This window comes from Cottoperca gobio, chromosome 24 (assembly GCF_900634415.1).
Source record: "Cottoperca gobio chromosome 24, fCotGob3.1, whole genome shotgun sequence".
NCBI lineage: Eukaryota > Metazoa > Chordata > Actinopteri > Perciformes > Bovichtidae > Cottoperca > Cottoperca gobio.
Window position 1 is genome coordinate 4,904,124 of NC_041378.1, and position 14,184 is coordinate 4,918,307.

General features: G+C 43.6%; 1 protein-coding gene across 4 annotated transcripts in view; it reads right to left on the reverse strand.

The window, feature by feature from the left end:
* lama2 (laminin, alpha 2) overlaps positions 1-14,184 on the reverse strand; it is a 146,860-nt gene that overhangs the window by 26,551 nt on the left and 106,125 nt on the right. For all 4 annotated transcript variants that reach the window (XM_029462753.1, XM_029462752.1, XM_029462751.1 and 1 more), the window contains 10 exons: positions 13,926-14,119; positions 11,016-11,158; positions 10,130-10,228; positions 8,698-8,809; positions 5,795-5,957; positions 2,666-2,744; positions 2,445-2,576; positions 1,096-1,212; positions 835-998; positions 155-293 (listed from right to left, as the gene is read on the reverse strand). In XM_029462753.1, coding sequence (XP_029318613.1) covers positions 155-293; positions 835-998; positions 1,096-1,212; positions 2,445-2,576; positions 2,666-2,744; positions 5,795-5,957; positions 8,698-8,809; positions 10,130-10,228; positions 11,016-11,158; positions 13,926-14,119 — 1,342 coding nt within the window. The remainder of the gene's footprint in view (positions 1-154; positions 294-834; positions 999-1,095; positions 1,213-2,444; positions 2,577-2,665; positions 2,745-5,794; positions 5,958-8,697; positions 8,810-10,129; positions 10,229-11,015; positions 11,159-13,925; positions 14,120-14,184) is intronic.

A 14,184-nucleotide genomic window follows, 5' to 3' on the forward strand; every position in this document is an offset into this window, starting at 1 on the left:
TCGTGCAATAAAGAAAGTATTGGAAAACATGCAAAGGGAGACTAATGGAGGACGTTGTGTGTTTTCTCACAATGAAATGATGACATAATAAAAACATAATGGGTCGATAGGTGTCTGCATGCGTTTCTGTGTGTTGGTGTACGTGTCCACTTACCAGAGCCAGAGCCTCGCTCGCCCTTTGTTTAGCCGCCTTTGCTTCTTTCTCCGCTGCGTCCACGTTTGCTTTAATGTTGCTATAAGCCTTGAAGGCAGCTGTTGCATTGAAGGAGAGATTTCTAGCTTCCGCCAGAATACTGTGACGAGAGAGAGAGAAACTGATGTTATTTCTATATTAACAATGAAAACACAAGCCGTTACCATCATTACCTCTTATATGTTATTGACCACAAACACAGTACAGCGCTTTTGCTACTCGGGAGGCCGTCACGATTATTTTGATTGTTAAATTCTTATCTTTAAAATGTTATTACTTTTGTGTCAATTATGAATCAATCGATATGTTTCCACCAGAGGTCAGAGGAGCCCGAAGTGACTTGTGTTTGTAGCTGCAACCAGCAGCTCTGTCGGTCGGTCGCCCTTTCTCCCTTTTGGCCCAAAGAGGCTGAAATTTGGCATGAAGGTCAAGTGTTTCTGAGGTTGTGTGTGTGTGTGTGTGTGTGTGTGTGTGTGTGTGTGTGTGTGTGGTGGCAGCTATTGCGAATTCCCACTTGCTTTGATCAATGGTCTAAACAACAACTGGTAATCAATTAAGTACAAGGGCAAAATGTTGTGAACATGAGGTACTATGTTTGTGTGTGTGTGTGTGTGTGTGTGTGTGTGTGTGTGTGTATCTACCCGTCCAAAATGGCAGCAGACTCGTTCAGCTGCTTGGCGTGTTCCTCTGCATCGTGCACGTGATCAGCCAGGCTGCCATCACGTAAACCGTCGGTGAGGTGACTGACTTTATCATCCAGCTGCTCGTGAAGAGGACCCAGATCTTTCCCCATCTCCTCCAAGTCCTACGGACAGAAAACAGAAAGTGGACCTCAGGCAGATTATTTAACTGTACACATGTTTTTAGAGAGTTGCAGGTTTCTCCTGGGCTGACTTCAGTACCTCGATCTCCTTGTTGATGTTGTCAGAAAGTTGGTTTGCTTCATCCAGTAGACGTTCTCCTTCTCCGAGGACTTCCTGGGCTTTCTGTTTCACCGCGCTCACTGCGGAGCTCTTCCTCTGCAAACAAACAAACGCAGGAACAATAACTCCAAAGATTCTGATGCGCCGACATTTCAACATCAGGGATCCAACTAATGATTGTTTTCTCGCTTCATCGTTTGGTCTATAAAATGTCACATGGCTCAAGTTTTAAGATCTTTAACTCCTTATCACATACTGTGCTATTAAAAAAAAGCAGAACATCTCGACACTCCAGAAGCTGGAACCAGGTAACGCTAATTAATCAATTATCAAAACACCTGTCGATGGACTCGTTCACTTGCGATGTGGTGGATTTACATATTTCATTGACAAACTGTTTGTCTGTGTGGTCATCCTTGTGTATCTTTCACAATTTACAAACAAAAAGGGGCATGCTTTCGTTTTTGAGTACCATAATTTTGTGATTTGAAGAGAATAAACACATCGAAGAGTGTGTGTCAGAGTCTGGGTGGAAGTTCGCTGAAGTAAAATGGAAATGGAAACTTTGATTCCCATAATAATAATAATGACGGAGCAATTACTATTTTCTTTACAGACTAAAAACCTCTTTATGGTAAAAAAAAGGACGTCCAGTTATTAAATATAACAAAAGCAATTAGAGGACACGAGGGAAGCACAATTAGTGAACGTATGAACTCAGTACAACCCCAGTGTGCAGTGTGCGCACTCTTCAGAGCGTAAAGCTTTTCTTTACAGAGGAAACGACTGCAGGGTCAGAGAGGCACAAAGACAGACATAAAGCAAGTGTGTGTGGGATCACTGCAGAGAACGCTCCCTCCAGGACATCCATTAAATGCTATTTGTTTTGCTTAAAAAGGAAAATAAGGAAGCGTAGTGCGATGAGAAGATTTGAGTGGTTTTAAGATCTTTTTATTTATCTAAGGAGACCAACCCTAAAGGTTCAGATACTCCTATGTGTCAAATCACACAATCATTGTTACTCAAAACCAATGTGATATAAATCAACCAACTCACATGGACTCAATTAATATGAAATAAAGAGTATAGACAAAACCTTTTGTTCACGACCTGATCAATAATGTTTCAGTTTGAGGTTTTGTTTCTCTCTATGTTTCATCGTCTGCTTGCAACAGTAAAAATGGCTGAATTTAATAAATAGTAGTTAATTAGACTCCACATGAGGACAAAACAGTGGCCATGAGTATAGAAATGACTCAGCTTACTCAGCTCATAGCTTTTTCTGACTGTGTTGTAAAGCTTGTCTGTGGATGCGCATGTTTCCGTACCTCCAGGGCTGTGAGGTTAGCTTGGTTTTGGTCAGCCAGCGAGCCCGCCTGCCTCGTCTTTCCCTGGGCAGAGTGGAGTAGATCCTGGGCCTCCTGCAGCTTCCCCCCATGGTCTGAGAGCTTCTCTTTTATCTAGGGAGGCAGATGGGGACGCGTTAAGTTAATGTCATTCATTTGAGGACTTCGACGACAACAGTGTAAAGATTAGAAGTTATAATTACCTCTGCTTTCAGGTCTTCTGTGGCCTGGTGGGGGTCGCCGAATAATCTCTTCACCCTCTGATACAACTCCTCCGCCAGGCTGGAAGACGAAGGAAACGAGCGATTGGAATATTTCCTTCTTTTTTTTTGGTCATTTATTAACACGGTCTTACAAAAGTGGACAATTGAAAAAAAAGTTAGTATATGTGAACACAACAATTCACAGCGGAGAGTTATTGTAATGCGTGACGCAGCCTCCGCTAGTGTGGAGACAATAATCACTCCATATGACTGAATGTTGAAATGCCGGAATGAAATTGCAGATTTTCTTCTATTGATCCCTCAGGCTGAATTGGATTAAATTGTGGCAGTGTAAAACATTTCAAATATCGTCACACTAATGAGTGTGTGCTCGTATGGGAGTGCGTGGACGTGTGGAGCAACACGTGCCGGATGTTGCCGGCTAGCATGGCGTGATATAATGAGACTCTATAGGATACCTGACACGTAAACACTGCAGACATGGGCCTCATCAGCTCGTGTGTCTGAGGAAGATATTCTGAAGCATGCATTTAGCAGTATATATCCATCCAGTTTAATGCTACACACATGCAGCAGCTAAAACAAACATGTCATCCGGCTTTGTTAAAGGGGCAGTACATCAATTATTCACAGCCTTGCTATGTTGTTGTCTCAGCTAACACACAGAACAGATTATTATGTGATTATAAACAGAGTTTCTATTCGGCATGTCGGCTCTGAACCCCGTCCAACCAGGAAACCCCTTCCTTCGAGGGGAAGCGAGCTTTCAGGGGTAGCAGAAGGCAAGCGGATTGTATTTAGTTCTCTCCTCCGCTCTGACTGTAGGTGTGTGCGCACGTGTGTGCGTGTGCGTCAGGTGCGAAGCCCCGCCCTTCGCAAAACAGAGCGAAGGAGAGAATGTGAATGCGCAAAGTAGACAGTACAAACTGAAACGTGCACATATATTAGAGAAATAACATAAGCGTTTAGTTTATTTAATAAACTAGCACCTGTCTATGTGAAAAGTGAGTTGTGAATATATATATATATATAAAAGCCCCCCCCCCAAGACAATGGTAGGGGAAACACTGCATGTGAATGTCTCGATCTCAATCGATCTGCCCCTTCAAGGTTTGCACTGCAGACTTTAGTTAAATCCAAAGGATTCTCAGAAAGCCTTCTCTCTTAGGAAGTATTTAAAACAGTTTAATAACCATATGTTTACCAGCGTCCCTTAATGAGCCTTATTTTTTACCTCCAGCATTAATTAAGACAACACAGTTCTCGCGTCCTCTAGTTGACATCACTCAGAGGACACTTTCACACAGTTTTGGAGATGTATGCGAGGTAATGATCGGGTTTGATGAACCTTTAATGAACCCTGTGGGGAACAGCTCATAACAAAAAGAAGAATATATCCGAGTAAAAACTAATGGGAAGGGTGTTTAACTATTATTCAACTGACTATTACAATACAGTATATAACGCAAAGGTAAATGTGCTGCACACTTTACAGACTAATAACATTAATCTTATATAAGTGGGCTTGCTTTGTTCATTTTGCTGAAGCATTCCTTTAATGTTTGTTGATGCTCGTGTTGTGTTTGTCTCTGCTGCTCTGCTTGAAATCTCCCCTCAGGGTTCAGTCAAATAATCATCCGCAGACTGACAGACAAGTCATTCAGTGGCAGTTTGTCTCTCTTATTCTCATCCTGCTCCCCGTCCATCTGTCACTTGTTCTCCTCTCACTCTTGCCTTCTCACTACATATTCTGTGTATGCCTCTTCCCCTACGGCGATACAGTGCTTTTAATTAACTCATTGACCTCATCAACATTTACTGCTGAAAGACATAGACAGAAAGAGGGGAGGGGGGGGGGGGGGGGGGGGAGCGGCATGAAGAGAGTAGATTACTAATTCTATCAAGTGCCTTGAGAGAGAGAAAGTGAGAGTGGAAACCGTCAGAAACACTTTGTTAAAACATCAGCAGAAAGTCGTGGCTTTAGGATATGTAGCGATGAAATGTCTGCTCAGTGGAAGGCGTACTACACATCCTGTATACTCTACATCAGGGGTCTTCAACGCTTTTCAGGCCAAGGACCCCCAAACTGGTGTAGCGTGGAGCAGGGACCCCCTCCTGTATATATTGTATAGAAGAGGTCCGCTCTGTCTGACTCGAGGTGTGTGTGTGTCGGGAGCGAAGTCCCGCCCTTCGCGAAACACAGCGAAGAAGGGAATGTGAATACGCAAAGCAATTTTCTTTTTAATTGCTTTATCTACAAAACAATTTCGCGGCCTCCCTGCAGTACCTCCGCGGACCTCCTGGAGGTCGCGGACCCTATGTTGAAGACCTCTGCTCTACATGACAGCCATCAATTCTGCCAACGACGCTGTGTGTCGTTGCTGCACTTTCTCTACCAGTGGAGGCATCCACCGAGTTCCATTCATTTCTGCATGCTATGAAAATAATATGCATTTATTGTTGTCAAAGTTAAATCATCAAAATATAATTGTATTAATATGCATTTTTTCTTTACGTTTGTCATTTGCACTCGCAGAGTACACTTTAAATGTCTGTAGGTAGGTTTTTTTCCCCCCATATTGATTTATTAAGATGAATTATTTTGCATATTCCACTTCTCTCGCTGGCTCTCTCTCTCTCTCTAGTGGGGAAACACCCGGCAGAACACAAGCAAGAAGACAGAAAAGTGGGATTGAATCCCAGCGGGGGCAAAGGCAATCTAAGACACAGAAGGTGAATGTATTAGCATATAGGTATCAGGGAATACAAACAAATCAAATGGAAAAAACGAAATAAGTTCCAAATAAAAATGGGGGTTCTGGTCGAATCAACGAAGAAGAAGAACACGAAAACAACTCTTAAGACAAAAAACTAAAGAAAGTGCTCAATAGCAAAGACGTTCAGTTATAGTCTCTTGGGAAGAAATGTGCACCTGTGGTCTGCTCATCATGCGTGTCTGCGTGCTCAGAAATAAGCGTGCGGTGTGCAAACTCTGAGACAAAGACAGGTCTGTTTGCAAAGTTTTCTCAAAATCTGTCTTTTTCTTGTGTGTGGGAGAAAGATACATGACCTGTGTGTGTGTGTGTGTGTGTGTGTGTGTGTACATACACCATCTCTTCCTCAGCGATGCTCTTCTTCCCTCCCAGCTGTCGTTTTCTCATCTCGACTAGCATGGCCTGGATCTCCTCCTTCATCTCCTTCAGGCTTTTGTCTGGAGCTCCATCTCCCCGGGTGAGAGTCTGGTTCAAGTCGGCAGCCTTGGACTGGAGGTCTGGACACACAGACGCACGGAGAGACGGCTGTGAGGACACTACACATGAACGGATTCAGTTTGTGTTGTTGCGTTCATACAAGCACTGAAAGAAAGAAAAACCTATTCCGGCTTCAGTTCCATATCTGGAATCAGTGAAACTTCATCTGTATCATTTTATTTTGGTGCATATACTTTCACCAAACAGGCCTGATAGACATTCTGTCTGAAGGCTCTGCTGTCATGTCTCAGTTTCATGGCTCAAACGGAAAGAAAGACAAAAAAACACTGTTTGATCTTCACTCATTTACACACACACACACACACACACACACACACACACACACACACACTTTTGACACCATTAAAAGCCAGTGGTTTTTGGCAGACTTCATGTTTGCCCTGCTTTTATCAAATTAAGGCAGTGAAATCTCAAACCAATCAATGATGAAATTGCACTAAAACACTCCAAGGCTCATTTGAATAAAACTGCTGGAATTTAATGAGGAGTGTGTGTGTGTGTGTGTGTGTGTGTGTGTGTGTGTTAGCGTGTGGGAGTGTGCAAGAGCAAAACAGAGGAGGGTGTGAGTGTGTGCTGTGTGTGCTGTGTGTCCACACCGCTGTGATGGTGTGTTCTTCTCTCATTTGAAATGTAAACGTTATATGATTAAAGCAAGTTGAAACTTGAAAGTGTGCGTCTGTGAGTGTGTTTGAGAGTTTGTAGGTGTGTGGGTGGGCCTGTGTGTGTGTGTGTGTGTGTGTGTGTGGAAATGCAGCACTTCCCTATCATTTGAAATGTAAACATGATGTGATTAGAGCCAGGATCGAACTAAAGCCATCATGCTAATGAACAGCTGTAATGCATGTGTGCGCATGCTGCATTTGTATATGTGCATGTGTGCACGTGTGCGTGTGTGCGCGCCACAACCATATAATTACATAGTGGGATTTAAAAGCCAATTAAACACTTAAAACGTGGATGGAATCATATTATGGTATCTAGTAAACACGGGCACCCTCACAGAGGAAATTGTGTACAGTATTTTTTCTTGAGTAATTGTGTGTGTTTGAGTATGGGCTGTGTGTGTGTGAAGTTTTTTGAATGTGTGCACATCTGCATCAGTGTTTGTGTACGTAGTGTGTGTGTGTGTGTGTGTGTGTGTGTGTGTGTGTGTGTGTGATAGCCAATAATTAAGTCTCTAATTGCTACTCTCAATCAACCAGCGAGCCACAACACGCTCTCTTTTCCTCTCTCTCTCTCTCGCCTTCCCCTCAAACACACACACACACACACACACACACACACACACACACACACACACACACGACTAGGCAGAGGGAGAGAGAGCTAGGAGCAACAACAAGGAGAGGACAGTTTTATGAGACGGATGCGTTGGTTTGGTAACTTTCTTCCTTCCCAGAAGCCATATAAACGCTGCACCACAGGTACTGTAGACTACGGTTAGACTCCTGTCACCACTGGAGTGTTTCTGTACCCGTACTGACTAAATGAAAGCACCAGATCAAGCGAGTAAGTGATCTTTGAGTGAAGACCGCTTTGTCAACCGCTGTTTCCAAAGTCAAGAATGAACTGTCGAGCTCATCCCATTCATGACACACTGCACTATTAACTTTTCATTCAAAATTGTTATTTTTAAGCCTGATGTGGAACACGGAGAAGAGAAACGAGGTACTAGCCGGAGCAGAGAGAAAGAAAAGAGCTCGACAAACCTCAACGCTAAAAAGACAGAGTGACCTGCAAGGTGGAAGACGGTGAAAGGACGGCTAGAACAGAAGGTCTGCACAACGCTTGTCCACTCATAAACATTAGTTTCAACATGGAGGGACACTGATGGCCCCCCTTTAGACTACAGAGATACCTTTTCCAGTGGAGCGAATGTAAAGGCTGCGATTGTGTTGTCGCAGGAGAAAAACAAATCAAAAATTGGTCACAGCCGCCGATGCCGGGGCTGAGGAAGGAGACGCTGAAGCTGTGCTGACAGAACAATACTGAAGCTGAAGTGAACAACCACCTGCTAGTTACACAAGCAGAGAAAGAGAGCAGCACACGTCCTCTGTATGACGCTCTGCCAGAGTGAACCATCGGGACTGAACCACAAAGTTCCTGCTGGTGAGACGATGTTTCACGCGTTGAAACCTGAAGCTGCGCTCAACACAAAAGCATAAAGAACGTTAACGGCGTCAAATGTGAAAAACGGCGTTTTGCTTGTGCAGTCTGAGTCATTGCACCTTGTTATCTTGGTGGGTGACTCTTTATCACCACGGTTAGTGATGCCGCAGCCTGCTGGATCCGTCTTTATTGTTTAAACAACACTTTGCACCAGCAGCTGGCACTGAGCGCCGGCAGCTGGCCGTCGACCCGGCAGCCATAGTGTTTGAGCTAAGTTCTCCATTAGTGGGCTAACAAGGAGGCAGGAAGGTGTGGAGGTTGTCTCACTCTGAAAGATGCCTCTCCTTCAAACGTGGGCCTAATAGGATTGAATCAAATAAAGGCTGCTCTGCTTTTAACTTGTAATTCTTTCTGACGATGCTACATCGTTATTTAATTTCTGCCTGTATGATCATTATCTAAAACCTAAATCCTCTTCTCCTCTAATGTCATAACCTACATTTCCCACATGCATTTAATATAATGCAATGTACTCTAATGAAATGACAGTAGACAGATAAATCCAGAACTCCCGGTTGGCGGGGATATGGAGGCAGTTATTGGAGGAGAGGTGGTGTTTGTTTCGTCTACCTTGAGCTCCCAGCAGTGTATCCCTGATGAACTGCTCCAGGTCCTCAGCTCGTTTGTGAATCCTGTCAGCATCATCCTCAACCTGCTCTCCGTCAGCAGACACCTTAGTGGCCTGAACACACACACACACACACACACACACACACACACACGTACATAGACTTTATAAAATAATAATAAACAAGTGTTGAATTAGTGAACATATTCGACTTCTGTCTAATGCAGGAAGGGAAATAAACTGAGGTCTTACAGGAGATGTAAAATGTTGATGGCAGCACGTATACACAGTGGAAACAATCAATATTATTGCGTGTGAGCAGTCCAGTCCGATTACTTTTATTTTATTTTTCTACATGTGCCGCCACACACACACACACAGAGATGGATGAATTATTGACATAAAAATAAACAAACACACACACACAAAGAAAACGAGAGATGGATGAATCCTTGACAGACATGAAAACACACCCTAAGACGCACACATACAGAAAGAAAGAGCAGGTAATTATTGTTGTGATTTGACAAGACCATACTGTATCTCTCGCTGGTGTGTGTGTGTGTGTGTGTGTGTGTGTGTGTGAGATAGCATCGCTGTCAACAAATGTCAAGGCCCCAGTCTCTAAAAGGGTGTAGCTTGACAGCGTGAATGTGAGTGTTATTTCTCTCCACTTGGCACTTGTAGACCCCCCCCTCCACTCAAGAAGTGTTTTTCTATGATGGTTTACTCCTCTTCTGTATGAGGGTGAACATTGAAACATTCAACATGGATTCCTGAACTGGTCTACCCGGCACAAAGGGCCCCCTGTTTGAATGCCTTATTAACATTTCAGATTGGATATGACCCACATCCTGATATAGATCCATATCTACCCCCCGCCCCCCGAAAGGTCCAGCTTTATTTTCTTTGTGCTGATTTAGTTTAGCTGGTTTCATGTTATTCATCTGATTGACAGTTGGTGGCTTGAACAAGTAATTGTTGGTTAACAAGAAATCTCTACAGGGTTCCTGTTTCATTTGCTAATCCTGAAGCTCGGTCTTGACGGGGGGGGGTTCCCTATGTCGAAGCCCAGCTTTGAGACTTTCATTACATCAGTGCCTAGGGTTCCAGTTTAACACATGTGTCCGCTGGCCAGGTGGTTAACTCAGGTGTCTCATAACATGTTGGAAAAGTGGTTTCTGTACTGCTTTTATCAGCTGGTTACACTGCGTCTCCATTACAGCTTGTTATAGGAGTGACGAGACTTGTGTCTTTGCTGTCCTTTGTACATTAGTGTTGGCGTTAACTGAGATCTCACTCCCTGCCAAACTCTTTATTTGCTCCATCTCGTTATTTTAGAGACAGACAGCGAAAGAGGGCAAAATATGGATAAAGAGAGAAAGGAAGTCAGACAATGACAGAGACTAAAGAAGAACAAAAGGTTGTCTGTACCCTGCTGTGTAGCTGGTCCATCTCAACGACCAGAGATCCCAGGTTGGAGTCGGCCAGTTGCAGTAATCTCTCCGGAGCTTTCTGAGGTGACAGCATGTGCTGCAGGAGAGAAACAGAGAGATGAAGGAATTACATAGAGATATGTCTGACACATTTTGGCCCAGGGCTAGGCTTTTGAACTGTCTGGCTCTGTGCTGTGGAGCCGAAGAGAAGAGGATGAGCAAGGGAGGGCAGGAAGCGAGGACGGAATAAAGAAATAATTCAACAGAAAACATATCTAACGTACTAGAAGGGCACTTAGAGAGAGCAGACCTGCACCAAGGCCAAATATCGTAGATTGTTACCTATAATGAAAACAAAACTTTGTATTCGGCCCGTGATTTGAATCCGAGTAACATACGTCACTTGTAAGTGTTGATCAAGTTTAACAGCAGTGTGTGCATCATGTTGTTGACGATGCAAATGCTCAGCAGCCCCAAATGATGATTTGGATTGGAGCAGGAGGCAAGTCCTACAAGTTTTGTTCAGTTCCTCTGAGTAGTGCAGGGTGAGTGAGCTGAATAAAGACCCCTTTCACAAGATTCTCCTTTTAAAACAAGTCAGCTGGGAACATGAAAAAGTCATCCAATGAGTGTATGCAACCAACTGATGGAGCTAAAGTTAGCTTAATGAGCTAGCTAGCTTCAGCTGATCACATCTGAATCTGATCGAAATGAGATGCCTGCTTTTGTCTTCTTCTGTCTGACATGAAGGAACCATTTAAAACATTACCTAAAGGGGGTGGGGCTTAGCAAACCGCCAATTAAAGACATAAGTACATTGAAAGTAATGATTCATTTACTGCAGAATCAGGACACTAGTTACCAACCAGGCAGACGGTTTTTACCTTGAGTTCTTCTGTCATGTTCTCGAAGCGGTACAACACCTTATAAGGCGGTGGGAGGGGTGTGGTCAGGGTGACCTCAGTGATGATGCGATACAGGCGCTCCATGTCGCTGATCAACAGACCCGAGCACACATCATCGCAGGCTAGAGAAACAGATATAAAACACAACGTTAGACGCAGCTTGAGTGTAATGAGGCCAAATCAATCTATTAGAGAAGTTCACAGACGCTTTGCTTGGTTTTGTGTGTGTGTGTGAATGTACATGTTGGAAGAAGAACTCTATATGTGTATTTTACTACTGGGCGTGTGTTTCTCTGACTTATTTGTGAGTCTGTAAACACAACAGTGTGTGATCGCAGTGACTGCTTGTGTTTAAGTGACTCTGGCATCAGAGAAGACAGGGCTGCCGATGCATGAAATTCAGCACAGAGAGGCAAACACACCTATTATGAGTACACACACTGCAGGCTAAAAACACACAAACGAACGCACAAACACACCAGGGGATTCACTCTGATGGGCGCATGCACATTTTTTTTGCCCGTGTGAATGTTTCTTCCCCTCTCCAGTACAGCCCGAGGCTGATTTATTGCAGACATTAAAATTTCTGACAAGGGAAATCAAAGATGAATTAAATAAAATAAAAACAGTCTTTACTCTATCAATCTCTGACAAAACCAAAGAACACAAATACAAGAATGCATCGATGCATTGCACATGCATACACACACACACACACACACACAGGTACAGTAAAGGTACAGCACATTGTGTGTGGGAGTAAATAGCTAGTTTGTCACATCCAAGCCATTCAAGAATCCCATTGACAAAACATTGTAATCACTAACTTCCACAAAGCGTGAAACCTCCTGTACTACACTGTGATTACACACAAAGAGCCTCACACTCTTTGGAAAGACGGGCCACAGATTCTCAAATGAGCTTTTAGTTTAGAGGCTTTTACACAAGATGGAATTACTGAGTTGTTGTTCAGATGATGTTTTACTTTGATTAAGTTTTCATGTCACATTTTATATAATGACACACATTACTGTCAAAAACAAGAACATGACCAAAAACAAAGTCATCATAACCTCTCAGGTGGCTTTTAGATGTTAAAGGTGGGTGTAGGCAACATGATGCAGGATGATTGACCAACACAATGACTTTCATTTCAAAGCTAATTAAGGCTGAACAGTCGGAAAACTTCATTGCTTAAAATGGAAATGCAGTTGAACGAAACCGTTATTTGTTATCATCAATCTTACTGCACGGATTTAAACTCAGACGTTAAGAGGAACAGTTGAGCTGAGCTGCAACAGAGGAAGCTAGAGCCACCGTAATGTACATTGTTCTGTCCGATGATGTATTATTCATATGAAGTATCACAACCATAGAAGCCCATAGAGTGTCAAGGATTATGTTATGCTCAGTTTAGCACACTGTCAAACACACATGCACAACAGACACGTGCCATGATACACACCTGAGACGGTAACTTACAGCTCCTAAACGTTTGGTGTGAGCTTTGTAGAAAGTTTCTGCAGGTAGGGCATCACATCATTGTTATTGTGCCGTTTAAACTTGTTCTGCTCCAAGATACTTTGCATGGTGACTATGAGTCCAGCTCGTGTTCGTCCAGGTCGTGCTACAGCACAGACATCGTGTTGACGATGGGAAAATAAACCTGCCTTTAAGTCGACACACTTTAAGTTCAGATGGCAACTGGTACCTCAAAGAATGTAATTAAATCAAACTAAATATAGAGAGATCATGGACGCACATGATGTGCAAACGGCCTATGGTTATGATTATTCATTCTATTTATAAGCTAATGTATTTCTACTTCCCTGAGGTCATAACACTTTCTGTACGCTTCATCCTGAAACAAATTGAATTTCTAACATAATGTGGATGCATTCAATAATGCAACCAGTGCCATCGCATAATTTAGCTGCATTTCAATCCAAATGATGCAACACGGTAGACGTGAGACGCTATCTGCATTTCCCTCATTCAAGCCCGCCGACTCCCAAAGCGCTCGGTGGCGTCCGATAGGACGGGAGAAAAAGGGCAGAGCGTACAGTGCAATCACTCTTCAGCAAGTGCACGGCAGTCTGAACGCTCCACTCTGTGTAAACCATCAGGACTTGTGATTATAGTCTTGACGTGGAGGCGACCGGTTTGGTGTCAGGGTGCACCGCGGCACTCGCGCTGCCAATTTATGAACACACGCTTTGTGTCTGAACACATAAAGACCAGAGCAAGCAATTTCCTCTCTGACCTGACGGCAGCAATTTCACATCAGCCTTCAGTCTCACAACCTTTTCCTTTTATATTCTCTTACTTCGAGTCATGCTAATGGCACCGAATTGGCCGTGCCATTATGGCCGTATTAAGTTTAAATTAGCTCCAAATTACATTGAAATTATTTTCCAAATTACTTCAATCTGACTTCTGCCACGATTCCCTGTCTCCCATGGCAACCTGAGGAAAAAGGCAGCTCATTTGCATTTCGTCGCCAAATTAAGCAAGAATCACAACATCAGACGACAGTGCTGGGTAGTGGGCCTCTGGAGAGGTAAGCAGACAAGAGAGGATGTGTGTAGCAGTAAACTGGAGATGTGCTGTTCTTGCTATGATCTGGCGTAGCAAATGTAAGTCCTGGGATCCTTTTTGAGGTCGCTTCTGTTGTTGGAGACCAGTCAAAGAGGCGTCGATAATGATTTCTGCTTCTATTCCTTTTCTATTTAAAGTTTAGGCACTAAGATTTAATACTTCCTGTTTGTTTTATAACTTTAACATAAGCTCTAAACTCATGTTTTGACCAAAACACACCCTGAATACAGAGAAAGCTAAAAAAAAGAACACAAAGGAGCACCAACAATAGATTAAACGTGTTAGTCTTACAGATGATCCCAGCTGGTCCACACACATGCCTGTCCATGCACTGGTCACACGACTTCCCCGATGCCCCGACCCTGCAACGGCATTGGCCTGAGACCGGGTCACATGGTCCGGGCAGCGCCCCCCACAAGGAACACTTACACTCCTCGCATTGGCCGCCAGGCATCTGCGGGTTACCATGGTAACCAGTAGCACACCTGGGCAGGGGGACGACAGGAAGGAGGAAAGAAGTCACGACCGATGTAGCTGCTCGCATTTAGAA